Here is a 10,452-nt window from a genome sequence, read left to right as displayed (position 1 = left end):
GATGCCTGAATGGAGGCCCTGGCTCAGAAACAAGCACTTTTGAGGGGCTGAGAGACTGAATACCTCAGTTCTGTGTGGCCAAGGCATCAAATACTGCATGACCCCTAGGGCCCAAGAGGATTTCCAGCCCATCAGGAGGGATGGTTCAGGCCTCTGCTCATCACCTTCCCAGAGGTGTTTTGGCACCATCTATCCCGAAAATGTTCCCCCGGCCATAAAGTGTAATTATAAAACCCCTTAACTACATTAAACTTTATTCTAAATCAATTAATTATCTCGGCGAGAAAATGTATATGGTTTTGAAATCTCTCTTTAATTAACACTAAGTCCATTTGGGAGTGGTAAATCTGGGCCATCACTTGGAGGTAGCATTCTCTCGCTTGACGTGCTCCTGAAGACCTGGCAGAGTCACTGTGGTGCTGGGGCTCCCTTGTGAACGCTGTCTCTGGGCCACATGCAGGGCCAAGACCCCTCCTTTCACAGCAAGGTTTCCAGGCTGATGTGCTCTTGTGGGGTCCCTCCTTAAAAATGTGAGGGTCAAAAATCAACTCTGCATTTCACTGGTGTAAATCCATTAGTTTTCCCCACTCACTGCTCTCTCGTGTTTCTCTGTTTCCATCTCCAACAGCCCGGCCTTTAAATCCTACAATATTCTCCACTGTGTGCCTTTCTCTGACCTCCAGTGTCTCCCCCCTTCTCAAGACCCTATATGCAGTAAGGTCACTTAGGGAAGACCTGAAACAGTCCTCATGTCTGGATCTTGGCCTCTGCCAACACAGAAACTCATCTCCTATTGATGAAACTAATAAGATTATCTGGCTTGTAAGTGACTTCACTGCCTCGTATTTATGCAGCGTACATGCATTTGCCTGCTGATCCAGAAACAAGCTGCTCTGGCTGAGGAAGTTATCTGGGCAGCCTAAGATGTTAAATCCTAAGATATGGATTTGTAAGACCTTGGGGAAACAGTGTCTAATGTTCAGCCTGGTCATTGTACTGAGGCAGAGCTGCAGCTCAAGAGGGGACCCGCCTCAGTGCAGGATTTATCTCCAGGACATCCCAGCACTGTGTGTGACAATTTTGTGCCAGGAATGAGTGCTTCCATCTACCAACCTGATTGTGCAGGGCACAGAGGGACCCACCATGGGAGAGATGCGGTGGGGCAGGCTGCATCCCAGGGCTGGATGTAAATTTGACATCCTGTGGTTCTCCGGTATCCTGTGGGGAAACAAATGTGTGGCACCATTTAAAACAGTTCCCCTTTTTTTGGTGGGAAGCTGAGACACCAGCAGCCTGGATGAGGCCTCTCCTTCTGGCCAAGCAGCAGTCTAGCTTTCTCCAGAGCTGCTTTCTCCAGAGCCTGGAGGCTCTGACCAGCAGAAATCCCCTGAGCCCCTGGCAGAGGTGAGACCTCAGGACCTTTGCTCTGTTCTTCCCCAGTGCATTTGGGGCTGGGGCTTCTTCGTGCTGTGAAGTGCAAATGGCCCAACAGCTTCTTCAGTTTCTCCCCAAAGGTTAAAGCGTCTCTGAGATGGATCTTTTGCTGAAAGGCCCTCCTGAGGATAGACATTCAGTCTTCCCATACAAAGTTGCTTCTATTTCCTTAAGCTGAGTACGGCAGTTTTGTGCCACAGTAAAATCATGATGATCCTGTGGGGAATATCCTCGGTGTTACTGTGTCTGATCGTGAATCCCGGTAGCTAAGCGAGCATCTGATGACACGCTAGAACCTATCAGTTCACCTTAATTTGGGGAGCACCCTGTATCTCTCAGGATCAGCCCCTAATGGACCTGTTTAACAACATTATTTTCTCTCTTAATCCCATGTCAGGCAAGCAGAGCTAGTTCTAGGAGTGTTGCATGTCACCAAAATAACTGATACATCTGAGAATGCAATTAGAGACTTGCAACAAATGTGAGTTGACTCAGGAGAGAGAGTAGTTGGAATACACAAGGGACTCGTGATTCCTGTGATTATATGTTTTCTCTTTTTTTTTTCCTTTTTTTTTTAATGTCTAAAATTCCATGTCCTTTTAGGTTTGGGATTTCATGACAATCAGTGCATTCCTAGATAGTTAAAACCACTCAGCATCTGGCTAAATGCCTACTGAAGCTATCCTGAAATGCAGCATCTATTGCAACTGCTCTGTTCAAGTTCTGACTAGTCATCGGCAGGGACAAGAAATTCCCTTGGTATTTGTTACCGTAGGACTTGATACCAGGAAAGCCCCATGCTTGCTGTTTCCTAGTCCTGAAGAGTAGTGCTCTGCTTTTTGCAGGTTTGAATTTGAAATCCTAAAGGAGGAAACGTGGGTCTGTCCCCATCAACCTTTGTGTTGTGTCCTCACATACTCCTCATGCACTATGACTAGCCTCAAGACAGCTTGCCTGAAAAAACAAAGACCTAAGCCCAAGGAAAAAGAGATGCGCAGTTGTGCTTCTTTGCTTGGACTCCTACTGCAGGGCATGGCTGATTTAAAAATAAATAAATAAAATCCCTTCTCTTCCCACAGCAGAGAGCAAGCTGCTGTGGAAGTAGAAAAATATGCTGTGTATCAGCTCAGAGGCAGACCACGATCCTCACAGGAAGAGAACAAATGCAAGTTCAGTCACCGCTTGGGGAAAAAGCAATAGCACGGGGACTCTCCGAGAGCAGAGCCATGCGTTTTGCTGCAGCCCAAGGCAGCAGAGAGACCAAGGCACAGCACTCCAGAAATTATTTCTGATCTCCTTGGCGAAGATCATTCCAATCAATACATGGATTATTTCTGGATGCTCGGAGGATGCGTAACCCCCCACCTGCTGAGCTCTGCTTCCCAGCAGCAGCATCCTTTGCGTCGGCACATATGCAACTGCCCAGCAAGAAAGAGAGACCAAAGAAAATGTGACAGAGCCCCCTCCAGCCCCCATCTGTATCTGCCCACAAGCTTCGTCAACTGAGTTATGGTAATTACATCACTTGAGATCTATTTAATATCTCCATCTAGGAAAAAGAACCGGGAAGTCTGGCTGTGACAAGCAATCAGAGGGTACTCAGCTGATGAGCAGCTCCCCATCACTGAGAGAGCAGTAGGAACCTTCGATGGATTGGATTTAAGTAATGGTGTGCCAGAGGGATGGGGCCCACACCACGGCAATCAGAGCTCCCCTGCACCATTAAGGAGCTGTAAGTGGAGCAGGAAGCGCAGTGCAGCTATTGACCGAGTAGGTGGGCATGAAAATGGGTTTAGGTAACTGTTTGCTTCCCGAGAGATGGAAAACACAAAGGGATGTTTCTCTGGCAGCTCTCTGATCCTGGCTGTCCACATCAGCATTTGTGTTGTTTGTCTCTCACATAGGCATGCACGATGACTGCTATGCTGTGTTCAGGCTGTAACGCTGCAGTCCACACAGAGTTTTCCTGCTTGCATTTGCCCTCTCAGTCTCTGCCTTTTTTTTTTTTTTTTCTTCTTCTTTTTTAATCTCTGGCCTGACAACATCAAAACAAACAAGCAAACAAAAAAGATTTCCAATATGATCTGATATCAGACTGCCACACAGGCGGATAAGTATCGCTGCCTGCTCCAGCCACCCTCTTCCTTCCTTCCTTTCTCCACCCCTCTGCACTGAGCAATGGCTTGCATGGAGAGGTGAGGATAACACAAAACCAGCAACTCATCTTTTTTCCTTGATGGGGCGGCAGCTAAGGGCCAGTGGGCCCACGCTCTGCTCCAGAAGATAAGAATTGGGATATCTGCTGTGAGACCGACCTGCAGCCTGACCCCCAAACCCATCCTGACACGGGATCTGGAGCAAACTCACCTCCAGGTCTGTGCTGAGTTACCTGGGTGTCTCTGCTCCTGCAGAGCACCAGGTCTGCAGAGGCCACCTCGTAACACGGCCTTGAGAGCCCATGGCGTGGATGGCAGCAGATGTGGTGCTGAGGCCTGGCCTGGATGGGTGTCTGATGGGTGCACCCCCTTTCCCAAGCCCTCTGCCCTATGCAGCTTAGAGGATGAAGATACTCTATGGGTTATTAACGCTACCGCTGTTCTTAACAATAATTAAGGGGGAAAGAGAGAGCATCGTGCCGGGATCCTGGCCTAATTTGAAGGAAGGAAGAAAAGCAGAGGAGATGTCTCGTTGAAGGAAGATCCTCACTGCCTGGTTCCTCTTCAGCAGCTGCAGAGCACAATCATTTCTCATTCCCAGATTTTGAAGAGTTCAGACATCCCAGACTTTTGTTCTTACTGTACCCAAGGAGGGCAGGCTAATCTGTGCCAACATCGGTGCCTCCAGTACGCTCCTTCCCAGTGTTACCCTCACAACTATTGATGGGCTCAAGAGACACAGGGTCAAAACTCCCAGAGACAGGTTCTTCTGCAGGAGGAGAAGGTGTTGCCCATTTTCTGCTCCACGCTGCTTGATGTGGAGCAAAGTTAGGCAGCCTGCATTGTCCCCCTGCTCTTCTGGGATCTCACCAAGGAGGCTGAGGCCAGCTCCTTCTGGCGTGAGCTTTCTAAGCAAGGCACCTCCATCCGTATCAAAGGACCTGAATGCATCATCCAAGTGTGAAAACATTGGCCACTGTCCCATTTACTGAAAGGAATAATAGTACCCACTCACCTCTGGGAAGCATAAGGAGCACCTCCGATTTATTCTTTGTTTTATTTATTTTGTCACATTTATCAGCCATTCAACTCTCTGGGCACACAGCCCATACATTAAAACCCTGAGTATAATACAAAGATCTCCTCTATCCTGAGCACATCCTTTCTGAAAAACCAGGCATGGGCAGGAGGGAAGGATGAAAGATGCTTTGCACACGCAAAGGATGACAACAATATATTTGTCTCCAATTCTGTTTATTGATGGAACCACTCTGAAAACGTTAGCGACATCAGGACAATGGGATGAGGGTAATAACAAGAGGGAGGGGGGGGTTGGATGGAAAGCCATGCTGGAGGTTGGGCACTGAGACAGCCTCTAGCCAGCCTGTCTCATGCTCAGGAAGTTCCTAAAATGCTCTTTCCATTATTATTCCTCTAATGACCCCATTAGACACATGTGAAATTCTGAGAAGCCTTAAATATGTTGTAGAGATCCACGCTGGCGAATCTGCCCAGCTTTTCTGAGAAACAGCAAGCTGCAATGATGAATGTTTTAACATTGCAGCATCCCAATGTGTAATTTATTTGCTGGAAATTAATTGCATGTGCTGGTTTCATTTTCCAGTAGCGAATAATCAGTTTTGCTCCCTTTTTAATTAGGTAGCAACGTAGATTCCTCTGCTGATCATGGCACGGGGTTTTTTGCATGTCTCATCTTATACTAAAGGAGGTTTCAAATCATTGTCTAGGGCCCAACACAACTTTTGAGTGGGATCAGATTCTCCGTCAGCTGCACCTCCTGGGTCACCACCGGTGCAGACCCCCTTTACATGCCCCAGCTTGAGAATCCAGCCTGGGTTTTGGTGGCCCTTCCACCCTTCCAACTAGGAGTTTGAAGAAACTCTGTGGAGAAGCCAAATGAAGGAGCCTGCAATCCCAGTGGTGCCGACATGATTTCACCAAAAAGCGTGTCCCATCTGGAGGCGGTCCGCTGGCCCACCAGCTGTGACACCGCACCGATGCTCGCAGGACCTCGTAGTCTAGAAGCCTTCGGATCATCTGTGTCATTAATAGGGTTGGTCCACACCACACCCAGCACCTCTGTGAGCTCTTCCAGCAGGACAGAGTGCCATCAGCAGCCTCGTGTTTGTTGGGCAGCCGGATGGGGCTGTGTGGACACACGGAGCACGTGAAGGCTGAGAAAGCCACCTCTGCTGACGTGTGCAGGGGAAAGCTTGATGGACTCCAGCAGCTGCTACTTAAAATGTTCGAATGGGATGGGTAGAGTAAAAACTCCCAGCTCCGGCTGCCCTTGGTCGCTTTCAGCAAACGTCGAATTAAGCGGCAGCGGTTGGATGGATTTTGCTTCCATCGGGGTACAAGGCACCCATGCTTCTGAAATACACTTTGCTGAAGCCAAACAAACCTTCCAGCGAACCAACGCTGCCGGGGTGAAACGAGAACAACCGCTTCCCATCGCTGCCAAGCCGCGAAATCCTCCGCCACTAATTAATCTGCAAGGGAAAAGTTAGTTAGCGGGGATTCCTGCTGCCTGCTGGGGGCTTGCCAAGCGGGCCCCTATCTCCGGGGCACCCCCAAAAAACGCTGGATTTCCTCATTCCCGGGGGCGAGCAGCCCGTGTGCTGGTGGTGGTGGTGGTGGCGGCGGCGGGAGCGCGCAGCGCGGGGGCGCGCCGAGGCGCCGTGCCCGCGCCCGCCGGAGCTGTCCGCGGCTCGTGGTGCTGAAGCCGCAGCGGCCGCCCAGCCCCTGCCTCCGCCCCCCGCCTTCCTCCCCGGCGGGGGCTCCTGCAGCCAGCCCGGGGCATCAAAGGCTGGGGAGGGTCCTCCCTTTGATTCTTCCTCTTCCTCCCCCCCCCTCCCCCCTTCCTCATCTTCACCCCGCCTTTTCTCTATTTTTTTAAATTTTTTTATTTTTTTTTTCTAAAAGCCGGGGGAGGGAGGAGAGCGCGGCCACGTTCCACCCCTCCCTTCCTGCGAATCCCCGCTTGCACTGCAAACAATCTGCCTTCCCCATTGCATCCAAGGGAGATAGCAACAGCAACATCATCACCGCAAGCCGGATGGGAGAGCAGAGAGGAGGCTGCTGAGGGAGAAAGGCACACACGCACACGCCAGCTCGGTGTTGCCAAAGCGGTAGGAGCCGCACGAAAAATAAGCCATGCTGCCCCGTGTGTCTGGCGCATTGTGCTCCACCGGAGCCTTTTAGGAGGAAGAAGAGAATTATCTGCTCCGATTTTTTATTTTTTTTTTATTTTTTTTTCCTGCCAGCGAGAGTGCGACAGACTTGCGATGGTTGAATGTCAATGCCTGTGAGAGAGAACAACAGTCAGAGGAGGAGGAGGACAGAAGGGGAGGAAAATGAAGGTGGGGACGGTGGTGGAGAGAAAGAAGGAGCCTCGTCCAATGCATCAAAAGGAGGTCCCTGCAATCGCCGATAGAGCCCTGGCCGCCTTGCCATCCACAATGGTCTGTACAAGCTGCCAATGCGTTTGATGACGTTCCTGTTTTGTGAAAGGAGGAAAGGAAACGTGACCATGTAAGATCCACGTTTCTCCGGTCAATTACATGCGAAGAATAGATCCGATTTCGACGGGTTTTTTGGTCCAGGATGGTAACAGCTTAGGGAATAATACAGCTGCCTTCCCTCGCCGATTTTGCTCTGATTATTTTTGGTGTGGTCCAGACAGCTGCTGGAAGAGAGAAGGTCAGAATATATAAATAAATATAAAAATATATATGATATATATAATATATATTATATATATATAATATATTTATCTCAGTACCTCTGGGATTAAGCTCATTGAATGCTAATTATTCCTTTCAGGACTTTTAATATTTACAATGAAATCTTTTAAATGCAACGCTAAAATCTGAAGCCACCTGGGAGTACAGTGTTGGAAACGTAGGGTGTTTTCCCACAAACAATGTGAAGGTCTTTTTGTCAAAGAGGCAATTTTGATAATAACGACAGCTACCAGTTTTGCATTTTGCTAGCCAGACTGGCTGCTATTTTGTCTGGGTGCACACCGGGTCTCGCGTGATTGAGTTCGATTTTTTTTTTTATTCAAAAAAAAAAGAAGAAGAAAAAAAAGGAAAATTACTTGAGATGCCAAATACTGTCGACGGAACCACGGCCTCCCTCATCCCCAAACCCACCGGAGACGCGGACCCTTCTTTTTTCCAGGCTTAGGAGTTGCCGGAGCAGAGCCGGGGCTGTCTCCCGGGAGCGCCGCACCCCGCGGTGCCCGCCGCCGCCCCTCGCCCCCGGACCCTTGGGCGTGGGAGCTGCCTGGGCGCCCCCCGCCGCTGCCAAACAAACTTGAGGAATCCACCCCGCCGGAGGGGGGAAGGGCGATAAAAAAAATCCCCCGGGAGCGTGGAGCCGGTCGCTTTATTTATTTAATTCTTTTTTTTTTTTTTTTTTTAAATTATTCCTACCGCTGTTGCTAGCCTCGCACGGTTGCTGCCGGGGATTTTCCCCCCCCTCCCCGCCCTCCGGCCCCTCTTTTGTCGTCTCCCAACCTGCGAGCGCATCCCTTCCCCGCAGCACTGAGACCCCAGCAGAGCCCCCCGACCTCGGGGCTCCCGGCTCCTGCCCTTTCTTTCCCCCCCCGTCTCCTCCAGCCCAGGCAAGGCACATGTTAATACCACCCGGCGCTCTCCTTTTCTGCTACTGCTGCTGCGGGCTCCTCCGTCCGAGACAGATGTTGCGAAACCAAGGCCTCCTCAAGTGCCGCTGCCGCATGCTCTTCAATGACCTGAAGGTCTTCTTGCTGCGGAGACCCCCCGCCCCTCCGCCGCCCTCGCCGCCGCCGCCGCTCCCCATGCCCGGGGGCGCAGAGGCGGGGGCCGGCGGCACCGCTCCGCCCGGGGGGCGCGGGGCCGGCTGGCGGGGGGCAGCGGGCAGCCCGGGAGCCGAGGAGTGGGGGAGCCCCGCCGGGGAGCCCCCGGCCTCCCTGCCCAGCAGTACCTCTTCGGATGACTTCGGCAAGGGCAAGGCCGAGGACCGCTACTCGCTGGGCAGCAGCGTCGACAGCGGCATCCGCACCCCGCTCTGTAGGATCTGCTTCCAGGGGCCCGAGCAGGTGAGGCCACGGAGGGCGGTTGGGGTTGGTTGGGGTTGGGGTTGGGGCGCCGGATGGGTTCTTCAAGGGAATATGGGGTGGGGGAAGGCTACGTGTCCCCCTCGCTGCAGCTCGTCTCCAGTCTTAGGGCCGTGGCGGGGACTCGCGGACTCGGTGTTGGGGGCTCTTTGTCCCCAAGTGGGGTCCTGGATGTGCTGCTCCCAGGAATGATGCCGAGGTTGTGTTTAACGTGCTGTTTGCTCTGAAAAATGCGACGGGTCTGTGTAAACACGTGGCGGGAGGCAAACCCACCTCGGCAGCAGCGCCTGGGAATGGCCAGCAAGAGCTCTGCAGGTTGGCCAACGCGGCCATGCTCCCGGCTGCACTACCTGGGGGAGGAAACTGCTGGCTGCAAGTGTGCCTGCTGGAGCTGCAGCCTGGAAATGCCCCTTGCTACAGCCCGAGGTTGGGCCGGGGAAGTTTTCTTCCACCAAACAGGAGAATGACACAAATGCAACCTCACCATAACATTAGGTGCCAACCCGGGGCGTTATTCTCCCCATTTAATGACAGCTGCAAGAGGCTCGTGTATTTTCAGGCTGGCAGTAGCACAGCAACATTTGTGCTCAACGTGTCACAACTGTAGGCAGCAGGGAAGGCTGCAGACCTCTGCTTGTAGGATCAAGCCCGGATAATATGCAGATAAACCTTATTGCCCAGAGTAGCTCTGTTACCTCTGGTGATCAGCGATCCTTGCACGAGCATGGGCTGTGAGGTTGGACTTGGCTGACACCCAGTCCTGTTTTAGGCGCGGATCCTGGCACAGAAGGTAATATCTTGAGACCTTGAGCAAAGCAGGCTTTGCTCCAAGTCTTCTTTTCCCTTGGTGGACCTGTGTGCTCTGCTAAGGAAAGCCAGCACACACCTGATGGTGGCCACACTTGGGCACACATCCTGCCAGCCCGGAGGGCAATGCCCACGTCTGCTGGGCAGTCATCGTGTTTTCCATGGTGCCAGCCCAAGGATGGGAGGGAGATTAGGGAAAGTGGGGAATGGGCTCACGTTCATCTTTGGAAGAAGCAGGGCCAGCCACTGACTCATCCTAACACCCCTAGGTCTCGCAGATCAGAGCTCAGTGGACTGTAGCCTCCTCTAAGAGCTTCTGCAGCTGACCGATAGCTGCGAGAGATGGTTTTCACCATAGGCTTTTAGATGTGGGCAGGGGAAATCATTCTTTTGCAGAGATGCTCTATGCCTTCCTCACTTGACTGCCTCCTCCCTGTCTCTTCTGAAAGTTGGAAGCCGTGCAACTCCCTGACTGGGAATTTGCATTATTCCACGTTTCTAGTACTCGTCCCTGGCTTACCATTCTGCTGTGTACACGAGACGTAGCGCCCGCAAGATTGGCTTGCGTGTGTGAACAAATAGAGCCGAAGCAGAATTAAAATAGAGGCAACTCGCATCCTTGGCGAACATCGATGCTTGAAAATAATTGGATGCTAATTTTCACACTTAAAACCTGTGTAGGTTGCATTGTAAAAGTGGGACTATTTGCTGACCATCTGCCAGCCTACCTGAGTGAGAAGCTGAGCAGACGTGACTGGCATCTAATAGAGTTTCAGCAGGATTTCTCTTCTTTGCTCCTCACAGTTCCTGACTGATATAATAAGACACTTACAGCTGGATTCTGCCAGTCGTCCTTGAGTAGTACCTCATTCTGCAAATAATTTCTTCTTCACCAGCACGTCGAGGAGCGCCTGAAACCCTTTGCCCTGC

At 51.5% G+C, this 10,452-nt stretch overlaps 1 protein-coding gene across 3 annotated transcripts in view; it reads left to right on the top strand.

Annotated features, from left to right (window-relative positions):
* The first annotated feature begins 4,829 nt into the window (after positions 1–4,829).
* The window catches only part of MARCHF4 (membrane associated ring-CH-type finger 4), an 83,623-nt gene continuing 78,000 nt past the window's right edge, over positions 4,830–10,452 (top strand). Inside the window, exons 1-2 of one of the 3 annotated variants that reach the window (XM_068687166.1) lie at positions 4,830–7,313; positions 7,437–8,697. In XM_068687166.1, coding sequence (XP_068543267.1) covers positions 8,251–8,697 — 447 coding nt within the window. In that variant the 5' untranslated portion in view covers positions 4,830–7,313; positions 7,437–8,250. Of the gene's footprint in view, positions 8,698–10,452 lie in introns of all 3 variants that reach the window. The other 2 variants (XM_068687165.1, XM_068687167.1) reach the window with 2 other exon arrangements.

This window comes from Anas acuta, chromosome 6 (assembly GCF_963932015.1).
Source record: "Anas acuta chromosome 6, bAnaAcu1.1, whole genome shotgun sequence".
Taxonomy (NCBI): Eukaryota; Metazoa; Chordata; class Aves; order Anseriformes; family Anatidae; genus Anas; species Anas acuta.
Note: the sequence above shows the minus strand (reverse complement) of the source record. Positions and strands in the feature narration are given on the sequence as shown.